This window comes from Bubalus bubalis, chromosome 3 (genome assembly GCF_019923935.1).
Source record: "Bubalus bubalis isolate 160015118507 breed Murrah chromosome 3, NDDB_SH_1, whole genome shotgun sequence".
Lineage (NCBI taxonomy): Eukaryota > Metazoa > Chordata > Mammalia > Artiodactyla > Bovidae > Bubalus > Bubalus bubalis.
The window spans coordinates 122234531-122261094 of record NC_059159.1 but is presented as its reverse complement, the minus strand read 5'-3'; the positions used below and the strand labels follow the sequence as shown (position 1 = coordinate 122261094).

The window sequence follows — 26564 nt, the reverse complement described above, 5'->3', positions numbered from 1 at the left end:
CCTAAACAACCCAATCAAACAATGAGCAGAGGATATGAAGAGACATTTTCCCAAAGAAGACATACAGATGGCTAAAAGGCACAGGAAAAGATGCTCAACATCCTTAGTAACCAGGGAAATGCAAATCAGAATCACAATGAGATATCACCTCATACCTGTCAGAATGACTATTATCTAAAAGACAACAAATAAGTCTTGATGAAGAGGTGGAGAAAAGGAAACCCTTCTGTGTGCATGTGATGTATGCCACCCATGTGAACACACAGGATGGAATATTACTCAGTTATAGAAAAGAATGAAATCTTGTTACAACATGGATGGACCTAGAGAGCACTATGCTAACATGAAATAAGACAGAAAGAGAAAGACAGATTTCAGTTATATTTGGACTGTAAAAAATGAAACAAATGAACAAACATAGTAAAGGACTGTATCTATGTGTATCTGTATCTATGTGTAGGTACAGAGAACAAACAGGTGATTGCCAGAGGGGAGGAAAGTGGGGAGAGCACAGAAATTGGTGTGGAAGACCAAGAGGTACAAAATTCCAGTTGCACAATAAATGAATCATAGGTATGAAATGTACAGTATGGAGAACAGAGTTGATAATTATGTAATATCTTTATATGATGAAAGATAGTAACTAAACTTACTTCAAAATGTATAGAAATACTGAATCACTATGTTTATACCAGGAACTAACACAGAGTTGTAGGTCAATTATACTTTAAAACAGACAAACTCATAGGAAAAGATCAGATATGTGGTTGCCAGAGGCAAAAGGTGAGGGGAGGGAGACTTAGATGAAGGTAGTCAGAACCAGACATGGAACATCAGACTGGTTCCAAATTGGGAAAGGAATACGTCAAGGCTGTATATTGTCACCCTGCGTATTTAACTTAAATGCAGAGTACATCATGTGAAATGCCAGACTGTATGAAGCACAATCTGGAATCAAGACTGCAGGGAGAAATACTAATAACCTTGGATATACAGATGAAATCACCCTTAGGGAAGAAAGTAAAGAGGAACTAAAGAGCCTCTTGACAAAAGTGAAAGAGGAGTGGAAAAAGTTGGCTTAAAACTCAACATTCAAAAAACAAAGATCATGGCAACTGGCCCCATCACTTCATAGCAAATAGATGGGGAAACAATGGAAACAGTGAGAGACTTTATTTTTTTGGCTCCAAAATCACTGCAGATGGTGACTGCAGCCATGAAATTAAAAGATGCTTGCTCCTTGGAAGAAAAGCTATGACCAACCACAGCATATTAAACAGAGATATTACTTTGCCAACAAAAGTCCATCTAATCAAAGCTATGGTTTTTCCAGTAGTCATGTATGGGATGTGGAATTTGGACCATAAAGAAAGCTAAGTGCTGAAGAATTGATGCTTTTGAACTGTGGTGTTGGAGGAGACTCTTGAGAGTCCCTTGGACTGCAAGGAGATCCAACCAGTCAATCCTAAAGGAAATCAGTCCTTAATATTCATTGAAATAACTGATGTGATGAAATGACTCATTGGAAAAGACCCTGATGTAGGGAAAGATTTAAGACAGGAGGAGAAGGGGACGACAGAGGATGAGATGGTTGCATGGCATCACCGACTCAATGGACATGAGTTTGAGCAAGCTCTGGGAGTTGGTGACGAACGGACAGGGAAGCCTGGCGTGTTGGCAGTCCATGGGGTGGCAAAGAGTCGGACATGACTGAGTGACTGAACTGAACTGAACTGAGTCAAAAGATAACAAACTTCTAGTTATAACATAGTGATGTAATGTATAACATGATAAATATAATTAACACTGCTGAGAGTTATATATGGAAGTTATTAAGAGACTAAATCCCAAGAGCTCTTAGCAACAAGAAGAAATTTTTTTTCAATTTCTTCAAGATGATAGATGTTCACTAAACTTACTATGGTAGTTATTTCATGATGCATGTAAATCAAATCATTGTGCTGTACACCTTAAACTTATACAGGGCCACATGTCAAGTCTATCTCAAGAAAACTAGATGAAAGAAATTGGAATGCATTAAGTTACAATTTTATAGAAATTTAAGACATTTGAAGAGAAATGAAAAAGAAGACTATTTAGAACTTCACTATCTATTAACATGAAGGAATGAGGACAAAGAATATCACAAGAAATTTGGTAACTTTGGAAGGAAAAACATTACTAATTTGAATACACAGAAATAAGAGGATCAACAGGAAAGGCTGAGAATCAGGGAGGGGGCAACAAATTACAATAAACACTATCAGGGCAGGGACTTGGTCTTGTTGACTACTGTGTCTTAGTGTTTAGAAAGATCAGTACAACAGGAGATACCTGATGAATGCATAGAGCTTCATTTATTTTCAAATTTCTATTTTTTAAACAACTATTTTTTTAACAGATAATAGAAGCCCATGGAGAAAATGAAAAGACAAAATTGTATGTAATGAAAAGTAAGTCTCCTGCCTATTCTTTGTATCCCAGCCACCTTCCCTGGAGGTAATCTTATTACCAACTTCTTATTTATTCTTCCAGAGAGATTTTATATAAGAACAAGCATTTATACATGCTGATTCAAAGGGCATGTGCACTTAAAATTTTGATATACTTGGCCAAACTGCCCTCCATAGAGGAGGTACCAATCTTTGCCCCAATCCTCTCTTGTATGGGAGTGCCTATTTCTCTGTATTTTGTTATCAAACTTTTTTATCTTTACCAATCTGGTAGATGGAAAATGGCACACAACTGTAGTTTTAATTTATATTTCTCTTAATATGAGAGAGGTTAAGCATTGTAGTAGATTGGCTAAAGCTCATTCATCAAATTCATTTAATTTCTTCCTGGGCATACATCTAGATTATATTTCCCAGCCTCCCTGGAAGTGTTGGCCAAATGAGTAAGTTCTAGACTTATTCTAGAACTTATGGAATGTGGCTAGAAGTAGAGATGAATTTTAACTTGACCTATAAAAGCTTTTCAGGAGCAACCTCCATCATGTCCCTTCTCTTATTTGCCTGACAGAGGAGGACTAGAGGCTGTAGGAGCTGGCTGAGTTGCTAGATGGAAAGATCCTGTTTCTGAATCACATGTGGAAAGCCACCTGCTGACCACCCAAATGGACTGTATTTGAACTTCCACTGTGTAGAACTACTGATATTTGGGGGTTTGTATACAGTAGCTAGAGTTGCTCCCCCCAAGTAATAAAAGCATCTTTTTAAGTGTTTAAGAAGCATTTATATTTCTTTTCCTATGTTTATATCCTTGGTCCATTTTCCACTGGTTATAGATCTTTGCCTATTTTTATTAATATATTAAGTTGTTCATCTTTTTCATATTGATTTGTAGGGGTTCTTTATATTATCAGAGATTGTACTGAAATCCCTTTCTCTTAAGATTTCTCTTAGTTTGTCATTTGTTACCATGCAGAAAAACTTCATTTTCATGTAGTTGTATTTTTCAAACTGTTCTTTTATATTGATTTTGTATTATACCCAGCCAGGCCTTCCCATTTTTGAGATTTGTGGTTTTATTATAAAAGCAAGTCAATCTTATTCAGAAAGGTTACCAAACAGAAGGAAGCAAACAGATAAACAGATACCAAAACAACTCTCAATTCTATGTCCCGACACAACTATATTATCCTTTTGACTTATTTCTTTATCATGTTTTCTTATGCATAACACCCTATCTTCTTTGCAGAACAACCCTTTGGACTTAGTTTTCATGATGTAAACTTTGCTAGACAGGGACCAATTCTCTTTGGTAAAAGAGAATTTAAATTTGTTAAAATAAATTTAACACAAGAGAAAATTTTCCTTCTCTCCCTTCATACTGCACCAAGGTTTTCAGGATGGAGAAGCAATTGCTTATTCTCCACAAAACCTTCAAAAGGCAAGGACTGTGGTGCTGGGACGTGTCTTACTCAGCTCTCTGAGGCAGTCAGTGAAAACTTCAATTCCAGAAGCTTGAAACCTAAGAGAATCAGCAGTACCCTTCACCTGCGACCACAAGCAGAAATCCATCATTAAGGTGATGTCAACTGCACTCTGAGCTCCTGAGGAAACCACAGAGAGAGGAGTCCCTAAACACATATCTTCATAAAATACTGAAAGTGCACTTCCAGAGATTTCTCATGTTCGATCCGTACAGTGGAGGCAGGTTTTAAGTAGACTATTTTCTATTACTACCAGGCATCAGTAACTAATAATAAGAATGCATCCATTTCTCTTGTCTTAGCTGCCGCTTCTCCTTGCCTCACACTTTGTTTCTGTCTTACAGAACTGGTCTAGCTTCCGGCATACACCATGCTCTCTCATTAGCAGCCAAGATATTTGCTCTGGGTACTCTCTCTGCCTTCATGAACACCACTTCTCCTCTACCGTAAACCTTGCTGGCAGTCTCCTCGTTTTCCCAGCTAACCACCACATGCTCTAGAGGCTTTCCCAGGTTCCTCCAGGCTGTGTCAACTGCTTGACCTCTGGGCCCCCAATCACAGCATATTACCAAGCAGCTTTACCTGGATCTTTCCCTCGAGACTCTAACTTCTCAGGGGAGAGAGCATCTTAATTCATCTTTGTATTTTTACTGTCTGGTATAGAATAAGTGGTGACTTTCAGTTGAAAAAGACAAGGAGGCATTTGACTTACCTTTGGTTTTTTGGGCAGGGATTAGGAGTACATGGATCCTTTGAGATGCATGATCCAAACTCAAACTGATGGTCCTGGAGGCCCACACAGCGAGCAATGCAGGCGCTGGGGTAAGTGCGTCCATTTTGCCCACAAACGGGGACAAACTGATCTGCACAGTTGCAGGGCAGACCTGGAGGGGGACAGCACCTCAGCAACTGCTCTTGTATGGCCCCTTCCTCTGTTTCCTATTTAAGGTAAACCACTGACAAGCAGCCAGAGGTCTCAGGTTAAAACAGAATTTAACATTAGGTCAGGGGGGTGGGGGGAGGATGGGGAGCTGTATGGAAGGGGGCATATCCTCCCATCTCAGTGTTTTTAAAGGTGGCAAGGTTCTGAAAAGCCATTTGTCTGCACAATGACTTTCCTTTGTTCCATTTATTGCCCGCTAACTGAGGGTTTCCAGATCTTGATCCCAGGGGTAGATATCCTTGCAAACTAAAAGATAAAGAATGTTTCTCCCAATTTGATATATAGAATCTGGAATTTAGATGTTTGATTCTGGTTTAGGGGATTTCCAGAATGTTCAAGGATAATACCAAAAAACAAGACAAAGAATGAAGGTCATAAACGCCTCACATAGGTTCTTTCCACCTCCTTAGGGAGGAGGAAGAACAAGAAGTTAGTAACTTGGGAAGTTATTGTAACTTAAAACTTAAGAATTTTTATGAACATCTCCTTCTGAGTCCTGTGTAGACTGTGGCCCTATCTGAGTCACCCAGATGTGTATACTTTGTGGCCAGTAAAATCTCCTTAGAGTCTACTAGCTAAATACTCTTTTTTTTTGTCTGTGCCACATGCCTTATGGCATTTTAGTTCCTTGACCAGGGATAGAACCCAGGCCCTTGACAGTGAAAGTGTGGAGTCCTAACCACTGGACTACCAGGGAAATCCCATTAAATAGTCATTAATGTAACTTATCCCAGGACATGAAGGGCTACACACTACAGGGAAAAAGGGTCCTGCTAGTTGTAAACTTCAACTTCTAAAAACATTGTGATGTAAGTAAATAAGTAAAAGTCTTCCTTGTAAATCTTTAGCTCATTTCTCATCCCACATCATTTTTCTGTTTCTCTAGGCAGAATGAATTGTCCTCATCAGAGCACAGCAGATAAAGGATAAACATAAAGGACAACAACAACAAGACAATAAAGTAGCAAACCCTGGTACTCATTAGGGTGGATAGAGGATGGGATGGAGCTGGTCCTGCCTCTACTTCCCCATCAGTCTGCGTTCACGTCTTGTTTCTGATCTCCCTTTTATTTCCAATGTGCTGGAGATACAAGGTTGGTAAACCCTATTCTGTTCTGTAATACCAACTCAGAGTCAAGCTGCTGCTGCAACGGCAAGAAATGGTTTAAGGGCAACTACCTAACTCCTCTTTGCCCAGAACCAGATTTGGGAAAAAAGTAGAAAGCAGCGAATACTGGCAACTATGCTGTTGCTGTTGACAACTGGAGTTTCTTCTCAAGAAAAGAGCATCTCATCTCACTAACCTTGTCACTTACTGTGGCTGATGTGAGCATAATACCAGCAGCATAAAGCCTAGGAAAGTCAAGAAAGTAATATTCTTGATTGACTGTTCATAAAAATTAAGTTTCAAAATTACAATAATTTCCCAAGTTACTTTCCTGTTTTCCCCCCTCCCTAAGGAGATATGAATGGAAGGAATCTATGTAAGGTGTTTACAACCTCTGTCTTTGTCTTGCTATTGTTATCACCCTTCAACATCCCATAAAACTCCCAGACTTGACATATCTAAGTTCTAGATTTTATATCTAGATTGGGAGAAATATTCTTTACTTTTTCTTCCAGTAGCTTTGTTTATAGGAGTCCCTGCCTATATGAATCCAGCAAGCCAAGGTAGGACAAGGAAGAACATGGTTAAAGAAAACAAACACAGAAACAAATGTACAAAATACATGGAAACTTTGGACTATAATGGTAGGGGTAAATGGGTATTTCAGCAGGTAGAAAAACTCCATGTAACTAAAACTATACCAATCACTGGCCCTGTTCTTTTTGACTTATGGAATTCCAAAAGGACCTTAAGAAACCACTTACTTTAATGCCTTCAATTAATAGAGGAGGAAGCGATCCAGAGAGCAAAGTACCTTGCTCTCAGGTTATGTATTTACTTTACTGTGCACATTTGCAGTTAATGAGATGCTGCCTTCAAGGGAGAATGGGTGCAGAGGATGAGGAAAGCTGCTGGATGACCACGGTTACCTGTGAAGGTACGACGGTCATCTTCTGAGCTGTGCTCACTGAGACACAGGCGGGTAGAACACACCAAATTGCCAGCAAAACAAGAACAGATATTGCAGTCGACATTAAAGGAAGTTCCATGACCTGAGAGAAAGAGAAATAAAATGCTAATCTGTGTCATGAATTTATAAATAAATCACAAATTTAAAATTACATAGTTTAAAAAGTTTTAAAATAGAAATTTTTGGAAGATGACTTCTGAATATATAAACTAGGGAATTAAACTTGTAATACTGGTATTTTCATATTGACTTCCCACCATATCCCCTCCAAACTCCTAATATGCTCATCTCACTAGACTGCTCCAAATTCTCTCCTATCTTATCATGTAAAGCAAGACTTCAATTCCTCATCCCAGCTTCTTTTGTACAGAAAAGGTATTTACTCAGTGAAAGTTTATGGAAAGAATGAGTTTATCTTCCAATGTTTTCTGTGATTCAAGGTACCTATGTTACATTTTAGCTAATTAGAATATGGACTAAGCAATGAATACCTAAATGCTGGTCTAAGCAGAAATTTGCAAGCTCTTTTTAGTCAAAAGTACTCTTCTTAAAGTAAGATATCACACAGAAGAGTAAAACAAGAGGCATATAAAAGCTGAGCTACTCTAGTTGATGGGTAGGGGGATGGATGTAGAGGTAGCAGAATGAGCAGGTGGGGTGGGGAGCACATTCTCAAAAGTGGTTTTTTTTTCTCACAGTTTTTGAGGTTATATATTGATATGAACGGAGAAGGCAATGGCACCCCACTCCAATACTCTTGCTTGGAAAATCCCATGGACGGAGGAGCCTGTTAGGCTGCAATCCATGGGGTCGCTAAGAGTTGGACACAACTGAGTGACTTCACTCTCACTTTTCACTTTCATGCATTGGAGAAGGAAATGGCAACCCACTCCAGTGTTTTTGCCTGGAGAATCCCAGGGACAGGGGAGCCTGGTGGGCTGCCATATATGGGGTCGCACAGAGTCGGACACGACTGAAGTGACTTATATAGCATATTAATATGAAGAGTTACTAAGGGCTATAAGCAAAAGATGGTTTAAGGAAGCAATGAGAAAGCAAGATCCTCAGACTTTTAGAGAAGGTGATCAAACGGGGAGGTACTCTTAATGTGCTCTCTCCCATCCCCTAACCAACAGTGTAGTTCCCATCCCTTTGGTTTCCATGATGTCAACCTCTGGGTTTTACTTATGGGAAAGGGGCAAAGCAGAGACAGACTGTTGAGAAAGGGGTATGAAGGAGCAGATCTGTGTCCTTGCCTATGGAGCGCAAGGGCTTTGTTGTCAAATAGGCCTAGGACTGAATTCTGCTTTGGTCATTTACTAGCTGGGTGACCTCTCTAAGCATCAGCTTCCTTACTAGTACCCATATCAAACAAGGGGGAGGATTTAATGAGATAACACAGGCCAAGACTTAGCACAGCATTAGCACACAGTAAAGAGTTCAGTAAGTGTTAGTTACTTTCAGCTGTTAGTAGTCCCTTCTTGATGAGGCTTCTAAGAGGGTTCCTTAGAAGTCCTTGTGTTCCATAGAGTTTGAAAAATACTTCCCTAGAATATCTGATTTTTAGACTTTTACTCTCTGGTGAGAACCCATCCAATGTTCTCCCTACCAAGTTAATACAACTAATCTTGTGTTAAAAACAAAACAAAACAAAAAACAAAAACAGTTCAAGACTCACTTTTTCTTTTTCCTCCAACAATACAAGACTTCTGAAGGTCTATACAGTGCATCTCTATACAGTTTTCTAAGAGTCCACTTTGCCCACATGAGCAAATTTTATAACAACCAACTTCCCCTGCAGATGATGGCACCTGGATCAGTGTCCCTTGACGGACAATAAAATCAGATGCTTCTCCCAATTTGCAGCCTGTAGGGACAAAAATGAGCTGAGAGAGCTGGTACTGTTCCCTGATATTGTCTTCTGATATCAGATACACTTCACATAAGTTTTATAGATATTGTGTGGCCACTAAAGATTATGTAATAGAACTTTCACTAAAATAGGGAATTGCTTTGGTTCAACTGGCCACAAACAAACAAAAATTCCATGTTCAGTCTGTGAAGTGGTGGTGATTAAAGGACACGTACCCCAAAGTTAGAAACAGTTCTTACAAAAATGCTGTAAGATAAGTAGTTCTTAAAATTTTTTAAGGCTTATCAAATATATTTTAAAATCACAGATTTTTTTTAAATGTAACATGGCAACTGAGAGTAATTTTAGAATAATCTGGTCAGAAAACTTTTAGTGATGGAATAAAGACACATCTTAAATTCAAAGAAAAGTGACTACTTGATTGGACTTAGGGAAAACCCGTTTATTTTCAATTTTAACAAGATTTATTATGATGCTATAGCTTATGTAGTATTATACAAATATTATAAGTGGCCCTTTGAGATATGCTTATTTAATATTTTTTTTCCTTTTTACTTCCCATGTTTAAAAACTAGCCCAAGGTTCTTTTTTCCTTTGGTTGTCAAGAACCTTATGACTCATTATGAGAATCTGGTTTTGAAAGTGAAATAAGTTTACAATCTAAATGACTACTGAAAATTATTTTTTTGTCTTCCTCTGCTTACATAAAGAATACATGTTTATTTGAAAAACATAATTTAGAAAATAATCTTATTCCAAAGATAACTACTATAAAGAAACAACAGCAGCACATACCCTTGCCCATCCCACACCCCACCCCACTTCTTACCCTGAACACAAGAGTATGGAAGGCAGGGATCACCAGATGGACACCCTTTCCGGTTTACCTCACAGAGCTCATTAGCAGGGCAAGGGTTTGGGTTACAAGGATGAGTCACCTCTTCTACAATGTTACCTAAAGAACTTGGCCCTGAAAATACAAGAACAGATCAGTTTAAACACTCAAAAGAGTAGAAGAGGTCTGTAAATTGTCTGAATTAATGACATCTGAAACAAATGGACAGCTCATGAGGTTTGTATAGTCAAAGCTATGGTTTTTCTAGTAGTCATGTATTGATGTGACAGTTGGACCATAAAGAAGGCTGAGCACCAAAGAATTGATGCTTTCAAACTGTGGTGCTGGACGAGACTCGTGAGGGTCCCTTGATCAACAAGGGAATCCAATCAGTCAATCCTAAAGGAAATCAACCCTGAATATTCATTGGAAGGACTGATGCTGAAGCTGAAGCTCCAATGCTTTGGTCATCTGATGTGAAGAGCTGACTCAACAGAAAAGACCCTGATGCTGGGAAGATTGAGGGCAGGAGCAGAAGGGGGTGGCAGAGGATGAGATGGTTGGTTGGCATCATCAACTCAATAAACATGAGTTTAAGCAAACTCTGAGAGAGAGTGAAGGACAGGGAAGCCTGGCGTGCTGCAGTCCATGGGGTGGCAAAGGACTGGACATGACTGAGGGACTGAACAACAACATGAGGTATGATTCAAGTGAGTTATTGAAATAGATTTCCTGATCAACTGTGCATTTAGCATAAACAAACATTCATTCATTTGTTTATTTATTGGGTGCCTAAGATAATGCCCATGAATCAAGGCAAATTGGAAGTGGTCAAACAGGAGATGGCAAGAGTGAACGTTGACATTCTAGAAATCAGCAAACTAAAATGGACTGGAATGGGTCAATTTAACTCAGATGACCATTATATCTACTACTGTGGGCAGGAATCCCTTAGAAGAAATGGAGTAGCCATCATGGTCAACAAAAGAGTCCGAAATGCAGTACTTGGATGCAATCTCAAAAACGACAGAATGATCTCTGTTTGTTTCCAAGGCAAACCATTCAATATCACGGTGATCCAAACCTATGCCCCAACCAGTAACGCTGAAGAAGCTGAGTTGAACGGTTCTATGAAGACCTACAAGACCTTTTAGAACTAACACCCAAAAAAGATGTCCTTTTCAGTATAGGGGACTGGAATGCAAAAGTAGGAAGTCAAGAGATACCTGGAGTAATGGGCAAATTTGGCCTTGGAATACGGAATGAAGCAGGGCAAAGGCTAATAGAGTTTTGCCAAGAGAACGCACTGGTCATAGCAAACACCCTCTTCCAACAACACAAGAGAAGACTCTACACATGGACATCACCAGATGGTCAACACCGAGATCAGATTGATTATATTCTTTGCAGCCAAAGATGGAGAAGCTTTATACAGTCAGCAAAAACAAGACCAGGAGCTGACTGTGGCTCAGATCATGAACTCCTTATTGCCCAATTCAGACTTAAATTGAAGAAAGTAGGGAAAACCACTAGACCATTCAGGTATGACCTAAATCAAATCCCTCATGATTATACAGTGGAAATGAGAAATAGATTTAAGGGACTAGATCTGATGGATAGAGTGCCTGATGAACTATGGACGGAGGTTCATGACATTGTACAGGAGACAGGGATCAAGACCATCCCCATGGAAAAGAAATGCAAAAAAGCCAAATGGCTGTCTGAGGAGGCCTTACAAATAGCTGTGAAAAGAAGAGAAGTGAAAAGCAAAGGAGAAAAGGAAAGATATAAACATCTGAATGCAGAGTTCCAAAGAATAGCAAGAAGAGATAAGAAAGCCTTCCTCAGTGATCAGTGCAAAGAAATAGAGGAAAACAATAGAATGGGAAAGACTAGAGATCTCTTCAAGAAAATTAGAGATACCAAGGGAACATTTCATGCAAAGATGGGCTCGATTAAGGACAGAAAAGGTATGGACCTAACAGAAGCAGAAGACATTAAGAAGAGGCGGCAAAAATACACAGGAGAACTGTACAAAAAAGATCTTCACGACCCAGATAATCAAGAGGGTGTGATCACTCACCTAGAGCCAGACATCCTGGAATGTGAAGTCAAGTGGGCCTTAGAAAGCATCACTATGAACAAAGCTAGTGGAGGTGATGGAATTCCAGTTGAGCTATTTCAAATCCTGGAAGATGATGCTGTGAAAGTGCTGCACTCAATATGCCAGCAAATTTGGAAAACTCAACAGTGGCCACAGGACTGGAAAAGGTCAGTTTTCATTCCAATCCCAAAGAAAGGCAATGCCAAAGAATGCTCAAACTACCGCACAATTGCACTCATCTCACACGCTAGTAAGGTAATGCTCAAAATTCTCCAAGCCAGGCTTCAGCAATATGTGAACCGTGAACTTCCTGATGTTCAAGCTGGTTTTAGAAAAGGCAGAGGAACCAGAGATCAAATTGCCAACATCCGCTGGATCATGGAAAAAGCAAGAGAGTTCCAGAAAAGCATCTATTTCTGCTTTATTGACTATGCCAAAGCCTTTGACTGTGTGGATCACAATAAACTGTGGAAAATTCTGAAAGAGATGGGAATACCAGACCACCTGACCTGCCTCTTGAGAAATTTGTATGCATGTCAGGAAGCAACAGTTAGAACTGGACATGGAACAGCAGACTGATTCCAAATAAGAAAAGGAGTACGTCAAGGCTGTACATTGTCACCCTGCTTATTTAACTTATGTGCAGAGTACATCATGAGAAACGCTGGGCTGGAAGAAGTACAAGCTGGAATCAAGATTGCCGGGAGAAATATCAATAGCCTCAGATATGCAGATGACACCACCCTTATGGCAGAAAGTGAAGAAGAACTAAAAAGTCTCTTGATGAAAGTGAAAGTGGAAAAGCCAGTGAAAAAGTTGGCTTAAAGCTCAACATTCAGAAAACGATGATCATGGCATCTGGTCCCATCACTTCATGGGAAACAGATGGGGAAACAGTGTCAGACTTTATTTTTTTGGGCTCCAAAATCACTGCAGATGGTGACTGCAGCCATGAAATTAAAAGACGCTTACTCCTTGGAAGGAAAGTTATGACCAACCTAGATAGCATATTGAAAAGCAGAGACATTACTTTGCCAACAAAGGTCCGTCTAGTCAAGGCTATGGTTTTTCCATGTATGGATGTGAGAGTTGGACTGTGAAGAAAGCTAAGCGCTGAAGAATTGATGCTTTTGAACTGTGGTGTTGGAGAAGACTGTTGAGAGTCCCTTGGACTGCAAGGAGATCCAACCAGTCCATTCTGAAGGAGATCAGCCCTGGGATTTCTTTGGAAGGAATGATGCTAAAGCTGAAACTCCAGTACTTTGGCCACCTCATGCGAAGAGTTGACTCATTGGAAAAGACTCTGATGCTGGGAGGGACTGGGGGCAGGAGGAGAAGGGGATGACAGAGGATGAGATGGCTGGATGGCATCACTGACTCGATGGACCTCAGACTGAGTGAACTCCGGGAGTTGGTGATGGACAGGTAGGCCTGGTGTGCTGCGATTCATGGGGTCGCAAAGAGTCGGACACTACTGAGCGACTGAACTGAAGATAATGCCTGGCAAGGTCCTAGGTTCTGGAGATACAGAAGTGAATAAAAAAGGCAAATCTCTATAGAATTTACATTTTGGTCAGGAAATAGACAATATATAGACTCTGAGCATGTGAGTATGAATGTAAGTAAAAAGTCAGATAACAATAAGCAGTATAAAGGGATGGAATGTAACATATTTTGAATAAGGTGGTCAAATAGATGCTTATGTCTAAAAGGGATAATTTAGCACATTCACCATGCTGCTGCTGCTGCTAAGTCGCTTCAGTCATGTCTGACTCTGTGAGACCCCATAGACGGCAGCCCACCAGGCTCCCCTGTCCCTGGGATTCTCCAGGCAAGAACACTGGAGTGGGTTGCCATTTCCTTCTCCAATGCATGAAAGTGAAAAAATGAAGTGAAGTTGCTCAGTCATGTCCGACTCCTAGCGACCCCATGGACTGCGGCCTTCCAGGCCCCTCCATCCATGGGATTTTCCAGGCAAGAGTACATTCACCATAAATAATAATAATTTATTATGGTAAGATGGACCCTATACCATGATCATATTGGTTAACTTATTAAATAATGACCAAGGAAAAATCTCACTTAATATACAGTCATCCCCCAGTATCTGTTGGGGGTTGATTCCAACACTCCCATGGATATCAAATTCTGAGATTGCTCAAGTCCTTTATATAAAATGGTGTAGTATTTGCATATAACCTAAGCACACTCTCCTGTGTAGTTTAAATCATCTCCAGATTATTTATAATACCTAATACAATGTAAATACTACGTCAGTTCAGTTCAGTTCAGTCGCTCAGTTGTGTCCGACTCTTTGCGACCCCATGAATCGCAGCACGTCAGGCCTCCCTGTCCATCACCAACTCCCGGAGTTCACTGAGACTCACGTCCATCGAGTCAGTGATGCCATCCAGCCATCTCATCCTCTGTCATCCCCTTCTCCTCCTGCCCCCAGTCCCTCCCAGCATCAGAGTCTTTTCCAATGAGTCAACTCTTCGCATGAGGTGGCCAAAGTACTGGAGTTTCAGCTTTAGCATCATTCCTTCCAAAGAAATCCCAGGGCTGATCTCCTTCAGAATGGACTGGTTGGATCTCCTTGCAGTCCAAGGGACTCTCAACAGTCTTCTCCAACACCACAGTTCAAAAGCATAGATTCTTCGTAAATAGTTATAAATAAAATGTAAATGCTATGTAAATAGTTGCCAGGTATACAACATTCAAATTTTGCTTTTTGGAGGTTTTTTTTCCTGAATATTTTCAATTTGCAAATGCAGAACCTGTGGATATGGAGGGCAAACTCTGTGTGACATTTTAAAAGAGTATTGAAACGTAAACAAAAGCATTTCTTTAAGTTTCCTCCCACTGAAAATAGTCTCTGTCTGCACATGTATTCGACTACTCTAATGGCATCCAGGATTATGAATACATTCATTTTGCTTACTTGATTTTAGGTCAGACTTAGACTCTAAGGCTAATAGAGAATAGGGCTTATAGAATTTATCTCATCCAGCCCAATCATTTTATAAATAGGAAAGCTGAGGCTCACAGAAGTCATCTGCTTAAAATCAGAGAGGCCTATGATTCTAGTCAGTCTAATGCTCTCTTTTTTCCTACACTTGTCACTAAGGTTAAGGGACACAGTCTGTTTGTCTTGATTAAAATATAGTAGATATTGTGAGCTGCAAATATAGTACCCACTCTTTTCTTTTTACTTACTACCAGGTTGGCAATGGGCCCACAGATAAAAAATCTTTCCCAGCTGCCCATACAATGAGGGGTGGTTTTCCCTTACATGAAGTAGCTAGAATGAAAATACTCATGTTGTGATGGTAAAGTACATGAAGTAACCTTGATGATGGAAGCCAAGCACTAAGAATGGTGGAGAAAGAAAGGGGAACCTGGATTCCACTGTAACAGCCCTAGACTATTTACTTCTGGGCTTTCTTTTGCTTCCATCTGTTCTATTATTTGCAGTTGAACTTAATCCTATCTTAACACAGGAAAATAAAGCTAGTTTGAGCCAGCTCACAGCACTAATGCCCCTTAGTGAAGAGAAGTCGCTCAGTCGTGTCCGATTCTTTGCGACCCCATGGACTGTAGCCTATCAGGTTCCTCCGTCCATTAGATTTTCCAGGCAAGAGTGCTGGAGTGGATTGCCATTTCCTTCTCCAGGGGATCTTCCCGACCCAGGAATCGAACCTGGGTCTCCTGCATTGCAGGCAGACGCTTTACCGTCTGAGCCACCAGGGAAGCCCAATGAGACTGAAACTGGCCTTTACAGGACTGTAGAGTCAGAACTTAGTGGTAGCCTAAACACTTCTCTTAACTATATGTACTTAGTCTCTCAGTCATGTCTGACTCTCTGCGACCCCATGGACTTATAGCCCACCAGCCCACAGGGATTCTCCAGGCAAGAATACTGGAGTGGGTTGCCGGCCCTTCTCCAGGGGATCTTCCCAACCCAGGGATCAAACCCAGGTCTCCAGCACTGCAGGCAGATTTTTTACTGAGCCACCAGGAAAGCCCCTTGACTATATAGTGTCTATGAATTTTATTCCCTGGTTTCCACCACACAGTCACCTCCTGCTGGGAAGCTTAGCTCCAGAATCCATCAAGGAGATACAAACTTATTCTTCTAGCTCTTGGTAGGAGTATTTGGTACAGAGAAAAACTCCATTTTCATGTACTAACCCAGACCATCATTCCTTACTCCCTATTTGGTGGTTAAGTCCAAGCCAACGCCTGGCTCAGTTTCCACTGATATTTAGATGACAAGAAGCTAAAAACTCCCTAGGGGAAATTCTACTTGATCAAATCATGGCAAGGAGACAGCAATGATAAAGAGCTGGTTATCTGAGAACACGGACACATGACTCATCACTAAGAATTCCTGATTGACAACAGTTCACTACCCACTCAGATTGCTAATGATAGTTGCTTCTGTGTACATATTTTAAGATGACAATTCTTTCCTGGGTTGAAAAGGGCAAGCAAATAAGATAAGAGTCTACAGATGAGATATTATCATTAAACCACATGTTCTCAACAGATAGATGCTCATGCAAAGCAAACATCAAGGGCAGAGATAGAAGGGAGAAGCCTTTAAATTAAAAAAAAAAAAAAGGACTCACTGAGGTATGTATCCAAAGGTATGCAATTCTCCAGGTCATCTGTGGGTGACAGAAGCTCACAAATACTTTCAGCTGTGTGGTCTTCAGGGAATTTGTTCTGGTCCCCACATTTCTTGAGAATCTCTACACAATCTGATCTTGAAAAGGAAAACACACACAAATTTAGGATTTGAGGAACCTCCTCACTCCCCAGGTTGCCTAGCCAATATCAATTCTGTTTCAGAAGCTTTTCAGAAAGTGAGTTTTTACAACTCAACAATGTTTCACACTTTGTTGCTGCTGCTAAGTCACTTCAGTCGTGTCTGACTCTGTGCGACCCCATAGACGGCAGAACACAAGACTCCCCTGTCCCTAGGATTCTCCAGGCAAGAACACTGGAGTGGGTTGCCATTTCCTTCTCCAATGCATGAAAGTGAAAAGTGAAAGTGAAGTTGCTCAGTTGTGTCCGACTTTTCGTGATCCCATGGACTGCAGCCCACCAGGATCTTCCGTCCATGGGATTTTCCAGGCAAGAATACTGGAGTGGGGTGCCACTGAGTATGATAAAAGAACAGGAGTGACAGCAGACCTTAGGTTGAAGAGTAAGTAATATATTGCACTATCAAAGCAGCCCTAACTTTCTCTGACCTGAGATCAAAAGCCTTGCTCAAATTTTACACTCATACCTACTGCCACTACTATCAATGTGGTTTTCCACTGTCATTGAAAGGAAATTAACCTAGGCTAGTCTGATGTGCCCTTTGTGAAATCATATTCCTTTCTCTCAGGGCCCATGCATGCTTGCTTCTTCCTTTCTTCTTCCCTCACTCCCTTCCTGCCTTTCTCTTTTTAAATATCTGTTTATATCAACATTAAAGTGTTTGGCCTATAACAACTGGGAAATCCACTACTTTAAAATTTTCTGTCTTCAATAGAAATTTGACCCCTCTATAAAGTTTCATCTTTATTTTATCCAGATCCCCCTTTTTTATGTCTTCCTATTTACTTAAATTCTTTTAATTTAGTTTTTTAATTGAAGTATAGTTAATTTATAATGCTGTGTTCATTTCAGATGTACAACAAACTGGTTTAGTTATATATATATATATATACTCTTTTTCAGATTCTTCTACCTTATAGATTATTTCAAAATATTGACTATAGTTCCCTGTGCTGTACAATAGGTCCTTAAACTTTATCCTATAATAGATCTTAATAAGTAAACCATTCAGAAATGCTTATTAGGAACAGACCCTATTGACTATATTTACTAAGTCTTTCACTCATCAAACATTTCTGGAATATCTATTGCACTTTAGGATTATGCTCATTCCTGAAGAGAAGAAAAAGAAGAGAGAAAATATAAGAAAAAAAGAGGTTCAAAGAAGAGTGTTTATCCTCAAGAAGAGCAAAGCTAACAGGATATAAGACAAATACACAAATTAAAGTAAACGAATAGAATAGTGCATTGAAGATACTCACTGTTTCTTGAACTAAGTTCCATGAGAAAAGTACAAATGAAAGTCCACAGAAATTTGTAGTTTGGATAAACTACTATCAGCTGGAGAAATCTGGGAAGATTCCATAGCAATGACTGGAATTTAAGAGGGGCTAAGACAGACAGTCAACATTCTAGGAATCAGCAAAATAAAACGGACTGGAATGGGTGAATTTAACTCTGATGACCATTATATCTACTACTGTGGGCAGGAATCCCTTAGAAGAAATGGAGTAGCATCATGGTCAACAAAAGAGTCTGAAATGCAGTACTTGGATGCAATCTCAAAAACGACAGAATGATCTGTTTGTTTCCAAGGCAAACCATTCAATATCACGGTGATCCAAGCCTATGCCCCAACCAGTAACGCTGAAGAAGCTGAGTTGAACGGTTCTATGAAGACCTACAAGACCTTTTAGAACTAACACCCAAAAAAGATGTCCTTTTCATTATAGGGGACTGGAATGCAAAAGTAGGAAGTCAAGAAACACCTGGAGTAACAGGCAAATTTGGCCTTGGAATATGGAATGAAGCAGGGCAAAGGCTAATAGAGTTTTGCCAAGAGAACGCACTGGTCATAGCAAACACCCTCTTCCAACAACACAAGAGAAGACTCTACACATGGACATCACCAGATAGTCAACATCGAGATCAGATTGATTATATTCTTTGCAGCCAAAGATGGAGAAGCTCTATACAGTCAGCAAAAACAAGACCAGGAGCTGACTGTGGCTCAGATCATGAACTCCTTATTGCCAAATTCAGACTTAATTGAAGAAAGTGGGAAAAACCACTAGACCATTCAGGTATAACCTAAATCAAATCCCTTATGATTATACAGTGGAAGTGAGAAATACATTTAAAGGACTAGATCTGACAGACAGAGTACCTGATGAACTATGGACTGAGGTTCGTGACACTGTACAGGAGACAGGGATCAAGACCATCCCCATGGAAAAGAAATGCAAAAAAGCCAAATGGCTGTCTGAGGAGGCCTTACAAATAGCTGTGAAAAGAAGAGAAGTGAAAAGCAAAGGAGAAAAGGAAAGATATTCCCATTTGAATGCAGAGTTCCAAAGAATAGCAAGGAGAGATAAGAAAACCTTCTTCAGCGATCAATGCAAAGAAATAGAGGAAAACAATAGAATGGGAAAGACTAGAGATCTCTTCAAGAAAATTAGAGATACCAAGGGAACATTTCATGCAAAGATGGGCTCGATTAAGGACAGAAATGGTATGGACCTAACAGAAGCAGAAGACATTAAGAAGAGGCGGCAAAAATACACAGGAGAACTGTACAAAAAAGATCTTCACGACCCAGATAATCAAGAGGGTGTGATCACTCACCTAGAGCCAGACATCCTGGAATGTGAAGTCAAGTGGGCCTTAGAAAGCATCACTATGAACAAAGCTAGTGGAGGTGATGGAATTCCAGTTGAGCTCTTTCAAATCCTGGAAGATGATGCTGTGAAAGTGCTGCACTCAATATGCCAGCAAATTTGGAAAACTCAACAGTGGCCACAGGACTGGAAAAGGTCAGTTTTCATTCCAATCCCAAAGAAAGGCAATGCCAAAGAATGCTCAAACTACCGCACAATTGCACTCATCTCACACGCTAGTAAGGTAATGCTCAAAATTCTCCAAGCCAGGCTTCAGCAATATGTGAACCGTGAACTTCCTGATGTTCAAGCTGGTTTTAGAAAAGGCAGAGGAACCAGAGATCAAATTGCCAACATCCGCTGGATCATGGAAAAAGCAAGAGAGTTCCAGAAAAGCATCTATTTCTGCTTTATTGACTATGCCAAAGCCTTTGACTGTGTGGATCACAATAAACTGTGGAAAATTCTGAAAGAGGTGGGAATCCCAGACCACCTAACCTGTCTCTTGAGAAACCTATATGCAGGTCCGGAAGCAACAGTTAGAACTGGACATGGAACAGCAGACTGTTTCCAAATAGGAAAAGGAGTACTTCAAAGCTGTACATTGTCACCCTGCTTATTTAACTTATGTGCAGAGTACATCATGAGAAACGCTGGGCTGGAAGAAGTACAAGCTGGAATCAAGATTGCCGGGAGAAATATCAATAACCTCAGATATGCAGATGACACCACCCTTATGGCAGAAAGTGAAGAGGAACTAAGGAGCCTCTTGATGAAAGTGAAAGAGGAGAGTGAAAAAGTTGGCTTAAAGCTCAACATTCAGAAAACTAAGATCATGGCATCTGGTCCCATCACTTCATGGGAAACAGATGGGGAAACAGTGGAAACAGTGTCAGACTTTATTTTTTTGGGCTCCAAAATCACTGCAGATGGTGACTGCAGCCATGAAATTAAAAGACGCTTACTCCTTGGAAGGAAAGTTATGACCGACCTGCACATTAAAGAGCAGAGATATTACTTTGCCAACAAAGGTCTGTTCAGTCAAGGCTATGGTTTTACCAGTGGTCATGTATGGATGTGAGAGTTGGACTGTGAAGAAAGCTGAGTGCCGAAGAATTGATGCTTTTGAACTGTGGTGTTGGAGAAGACTCTTGAGAGTCCCTTGGACTGCAAGGAGATCCAACCAGTCCATTCTGAAGGAGATCAGCCATGGGATTTCTTTGGAAAGAATGATGCTAAAGCTGAAACTCCAGTACTTTGGCCACCTCATGCGAAGAGTTGACTCATTGGAAAAGACTCTGATGCTGGGAGGGATTGGGGGCAGGAGGACAAGGGGACAACAGAGGATGAGATGGCTGGATGGCATCACTGACTCGATGGACATGAATTTGGGTGAACTCCGGGAGTTGGTGATGGACAGGGAGGCCTGGCATGCTGTGATTCATGGGGTCGAAAAGAGTCGGACACGACTGAGTGACTGAACTGAACTGAACTGAAGAAGGACAGGCAGTGGGCGAGTACAGATACAGGGTAGGAGGAAGAGTATTTTCGGCAAAGAAGGAAAAGTGGGAGAACATTTGAGATGTGGAGGTGATGACTCTAGAGATAGGCTGTGGGTAGAGATGATAGAGGGTCCAAACCAAAACTGGAGAGTCATTATGATGAAAGAAACTTACTTGCAAATAATACTGCCCCGTGATTTACTATGACAAGGCTTAATCTGCAATGAACAAGCTATTGCTTTCCACATTTCTGGTTGGCACTTTTTAATGTCAAGAACAGGTATGCTGATAAATGGCATCTTTATGCTTCCTTTTTCCCACAGCTTCATGTCATTCATGGCTCCTTGATCTGACTGAGCATTGCAACTCCTGAAAAGTTCTGTTGGCCTGAAGAGAAAAAAGGCCAGAAGGAATCAAGAGGCAATTATTTTCTAGAAAGAAGCTACGTGTAAAACCTTGACATGCCAGTGTATCAGGAAAATATATATTTTTTAAAGAAGAAAGTGTATACAACCCATCAAAGAATGTCAGCTTTGAATGTATGAAGATTCAAAGTAGACATCAGCCCTAAGACTCTGATTGAAATTTTTCTTTAAAATACAGATTTTTGTGAGGCACTTAAAAACTTCAAAATACTGTAGACTATCATCTCAGACCATACTATTTCTTTCATCTCATAAAATAAATAAGTTCAAGTTTTAAAAACTGAGGTATAATTTATAAAAATAAAATTTATAGATCTTATGGTTAGTTCAATTTGACAAACATATACATTCATATGGGCATATCCAAATCAATGAGCAGCATTTCTATCCTGTTAAAAAGTTCCCTTGTGTCCCCATCTAGTCAATGCCCGTCCCTGCTACTGCACCCCACAGGCCACCACCATTCATATTCAGATCACCAGAGATTAATTCTCAAGTGGAATCATACTGTATGTAGTCTTCTGGGTCTAGTGTCTTGAGCTAAAGAATCTTGAGATGTACTCATGTTGTGCATATAAATTGCTTATTCTTTTTATTGTTCAGTCGTATTTTATTAATAAATGTATCATAATTTGTTTATCCCAGTGGTTCCCAAACTTTTTGATCTCAGGACCCATTTACACTTTTGAAACTACAGAGTTCTCAAAAAGCTTTTGTTTATGTAGACTATATACACCAATACCCCATTATCATATTATAAATGAAAACTGAGAGATTTTTAAAGTACTTATTAATCCATTTAAAATGATAAATCCATTTCACGTTAACAAAAGGAAGAGAAGGGTAGGTCTGTTGCACAGTTTTGAAAATCTCTTTTTAATGTCTGGCTCTAAGAAGACAGCTGCACTTTCATATGTGCCCCTGCATTCAATCTGTTGCTGTATCACGCCTTAAAGCAGCTGGAAAACTTCACTATTCACTCTTTTGAGTGAAAAAGGCAAATAATGTCTTGGTATTATTATAAAAATAGTTTTAATCTCATGGGGTTTTGGGAAAACGGAACACACTTTGAGAAATGCTGGTTTATTCATTCATTCACTGGTTTAGAGACATTAAGGTTGCTTCTAGTTTTCATGTCTCTTTTCCCTGGCTATGAATGGCACTGTTGGGTTATAACTTTCTAAGAAACTGTCAAACTGTTTCCCGAAGTAGTTATATCATCTTCTGCTCTCACCAGCCAAGTATGAAAATTCTAGCTGATTTACATGCTTGTCAGTCTTTGTAGTTAGTCACTCAATTGTGTGTAGTGGTATATCACTGGTTTTAATTTGCATTTTGCTGATGACTAATTGCACTGAGCACCTTTTCATGCACTTATTGACCATTTTGATATCTTCATTTGTGAAGCATCTTTCCAGCCTTTTGACTTTTTTTTAAGTTGCCTTTTTACTATTGAGTTGTAAGAATTCTTTATATATTCCGGACATTAAGTTCTTTGTCAGATATATGTATTACAAATATTTTCTGTCAGCTTGTGGTTTGCCTTTTCATTTTCTCAATGGTGTCTTTTGATGAACAAATTTTTTTAACTTTAAAAATTTATTTGAGATACTACATTATTGGTGTATAATTCACATACAATATAATGTGAAGATCTTAAAAGTTCAGTTCAGTAAGTTTTGAAAATTATATTCATCTATATAATCAAACCCCCAAATAAAATAGATAGAAATTGATAGAAACATTTCTATCTATCTATAGAAAATGATAGAACATTTCTATCACTCCATAAAGTTTCCTTATACATTCTTCCAGACGATTTCCCTTTCTGCCAGAGGCAAGGACTTTCTGATCTTAACCCTTAATGATTACTTTTTTCTATTCTTGAACTCATACACGTGGATGTGTTTTGGGTTGGGCTTCTTTCACTCAACGTAAGATTCATCTGTGTTTTGGGGTTTATCAGTAGTTTGGCTTTTTTTCTCTCCTGCTAGGTACTAGCTATTCTATTGTTTAAATACCACAGTATGTTCTTTCATTCTCTTCTTGATGGATGTTTTATTTATCCACCCCCGCTTCCCATTGGAGAAGGAAATGGCAACCCACTCCAGTGTTCTTGCCTGGAGAATCCCCCAGACGGGGGAGCCTGGTGGGCTGTTGTCTACGGGGTAGCACAGAGTCAGACACGACTGAAGTGACTTAGCAACAGCAGCAGCAGCTCCCCATTTTGGAGTTCTTATGAATAAGGCTGTTACGTAAGCCTTTTGGGGAAACATATATTTTCATGTGTCTTGGATAAATGCTTCAGAATGAAATTGCTAGGGTACAGATTTAACTTTTTAAGAAATTGCAAGAAAACTTTCCAAAGTGCTTAAACACATCTTATACTCCCAGCAGCAAATTATGAAAATTCCATTTCATGCACATGCTTGGCAGTCTTCTGCTTTTAGCTATTTGGTGTGAGGGAGCATCTCATTGGGGTTTTAATTTGCATTTTTGCATGACTAATGGTAATGAACTTTTTCTATCCTAAGTGTTTGTTTTGATGTCTTTTTTTTTTTATGTCTTTTTTGATGACTTGTCCTTGGAAGTTTTTTTGCCCATTTTTCAATTTGACTTTTACTATGCCATTATAGGAATTATCTATATATCCTGGATATAACACCTTTGTCAAATGCATCTGTGTGTGATTGTGTGTGTGTATGTGTGCATTTGTGATGTAGGAAATATTTTTTCTCAGACTGTGGCCTCTCTTCTCAAATTTTAAATGGTGCCTTTAAGTCAACAAAAATGTTTACTGTTGAACTCCAGTTCATTATTTTTTTTTCTATTATAATTAGTATATTGTGTCCTGTCTACAAAATCTTTGTTTATATCATGGTTGTTTAGAGATTCTCCTATTTTTTTTTCCCAGAAGCTTTTATTTTTATTTCTATGACCCATCTTGAATTAATGTTTATGGTGCGAGATAGAAGTTAAGGTTCTTTTCTATTTTCATACAGATATTCAATCGTCCCACCATTATTTGTCGAAAAGCTGTTACTTTTGCATTGAGTTGCCTTGCTTTGTTGAAAATCAAGTTTCAGCACAGTGTGGGTCTACTATTGCTTTTCTATTTTGTCATTGATCTGTTTGTCTAAATTTATGCCAATATCATACTGATTTAATTTCTATTGCTTTATAATAAGTCTTGAAATCATGTACTGTAAGGTCTCCAAATTTAGTCTTTAAAAATACTGTTTTAGGTATTCTAGGTTCTTTGTATTTTCATATGAATTTTAGAATTAGACTGCCACTTTCTATTTTAAAAGGTCATTTGGGATTTTGATTGAGGTTGCACTGACTAGAGTTCAGATTGGTTTCAGGAGAATTAACATCTTAACAATATTAAAATGTTCTAATCTATGAACATAGTACTTCTCTCCATGTATTTTCTGTCTTTAATTTCTTTTTGCAAAGTTTTCTGGTTTCTAGCGTAGAGTTTTTGTACATCTTTTGTTGAATTTATCTCTAAGTATTTCATATTTTTTATGCAGTTGTATAGATTTTTTAAAAATAAACTTTATTTTCTAATTGTTTCTTGCTAATAAACAGAAATACAATTTGCTTTTTTATGTTAACCTTATACCCTATGACTCTGTCAAATTCAAGGATTTAAGGGGAGTTTGTATGCAGATTTTATGTCATCTCCTTTTGCAGTTCCCTCCTTTCTGGGATTTTCTATTTCCACATCCAGCTACTCTGGCAGCCCCAAACTCTGATCTCTTAACTCCTCAGTCCAATACTGCTGCTTTTTGCTTGAAATCTATATGCCATGCCAGGGGACTACGAGTGCCTATGAAGGAAAAACTGGATAAAATTGGCCCTCACTCAGTGTGGTCTCTATCTTTCATGAGATGTAGTTCTTCCTGCTTTAGGTCACTCTCAAAGGCCTTCAAAACAATTATGTTTTTGTAGTTTGTATAGGGCTAATAATTGGTATTTTTAAAATATAAAAATATTTAATTATATCAGTTTCCTATCAACACACAAGTCATTGAAGGCTGTTTATACTGGCCATTTCCATTGGTTGGCAGGAGGCTCTTTCACTAAAGGATCCCATGGTTTCCACTGAACCGTTTTTCTTGTCAGGCTTAGTTCCTTTTCAGCTTGAAGAATCACCTCTTCTACTTAGCCACCCTGAAGTTGCTCTCCTAGTTTTTTAACATCTGGTTCCGCTTTAACCATACTCAGCTTCTCATCTGTAATCTGTTCTGTATACTTCCTATATGCTGCATTTTTTAGGGATCTGTCCAAGAACATCAAGAATCTTTGTATACAATATTTTTAGCCTCTCATGTGGAGTCTTACATACAGCTAATCCCACAAGGTCAGCGGTCTTCAGCAACCCCACCATGAGAGCCATAATTGGTATTGACAGGAGTGTTAGTCCGATACAAACTGCTCTACCATTACCATAAGTTAGGAATATATCCAAATTCAACTTTAAACATTTGATAGATCTCAAATTTGCTCAACCTCTAAGCCAGGTCCTTATTGGCTAATATTAGCTGTAAAGATATCTCAATTTTCTTTCTTGAAATAATAATCTGAATACTTTTAAGAGGATAGAACTAGCTTGAGGTAAACTCCTCAAGGTGTGTTAGCTTGAGGTAAACATCCTATGAACTTCCTTCTGGATCAACTGATTGATTCTCTGTCTTTTTGCCCTCCTGATCTCTGGGCTGCGCCTCACAAATCAACTAGCCCCCTTTTCTTTAGAAATTCTCCCTCTCTGGCTTCTCTAATACAGCATTCTGTATGCTTCTGGATGCCCCTTTCCTGGTTTTCTTCATTCCTTCTTCAGCCATTACTTCAGTTCTTGGCTCTTATTTTTCTTACCATAGTGGATATCTCAGGAAAACACCTATTTAATTGCTCCCATAAAGAAAGCTTTTGTATGTCATAGGGGACTCACTGAGTGTGAACTTCAACCAATCTGAAGGTCCTTCACAGCAAGTTGTCATAAGAGGGTATTTGGATGAGTAAATTGTTCACATTACTTTACTCTGCACTGAATTATTTTTTCACTGGTGATGCAGATGAAGGGAGAGGGGAAGAATGGGAGATTGAAGGCAGAGGGACTCTGCATTCTAGAAGTTTGAAGCATCTTTAAATTAGAAGTGGCTTTGTTATAGCGCTTCCTTTCCCAGTGGTGATTTACTAGATAGAATATAGCCTTTAAAGATGAAATGATAAAGATATACTACTTCCTTTTAACTTAGCAGGAACAAAATCAGAGTTCTTAAGGAACTCCTGCTAAGGAACATTTTAGCAGAGTTCCTGCTAAAATGATCTTTTTTCACTTATTTAAAAATAAGACAATTAATGACAAAATACTTCC

The 26564-nt window shown here is 39.3% G+C and overlaps 1 protein-coding gene, 1 non-coding gene and 1 pseudogene across 5 annotated transcripts in view; all 3 read right to left on the bottom strand.

The window, feature by feature from the left end:
• The window catches only part of RECK (reversion inducing cysteine rich protein with kazal motifs), an 83790-nt gene that overhangs the window by 8854 nt on the left and 48372 nt on the right, over window positions 1-26564 (bottom strand). For 3 of the 4 annotated variants that reach the window (XM_025281712.3, XM_006073594.4, XM_025281714.3), the window contains 6 exons: window positions 20931-21143; window positions 16399-16535; window positions 9658-9798; window positions 8634-8822; window positions 6915-7037; window positions 4647-4818 (listed from right to left, as the gene is read on the bottom strand). In XM_025281712.3, coding sequence (XP_025137497.2) covers window positions 4647-4818; window positions 6915-7037; window positions 8634-8822; window positions 9658-9798; window positions 16399-16535; window positions 20931-21143 — 975 coding nt within the window. The remainder of the gene's footprint in view (window positions 1-4646; window positions 4819-6914; window positions 7038-8633; window positions 8823-9657; window positions 9799-16398; window positions 16536-20930; window positions 21144-26564) is intronic. The other variant, XM_025281713.3, reaches the window with a different exon arrangement.
• On the bottom strand, window positions 15446-15517 carry TRNAC-GCA. The gene has a single exon. It is a non-coding gene; the product is annotated as a tRNA-Cys (tRNA).
• On the bottom strand, window positions 22955-26557 carry LOC112583916 (annotated as a pseudogene).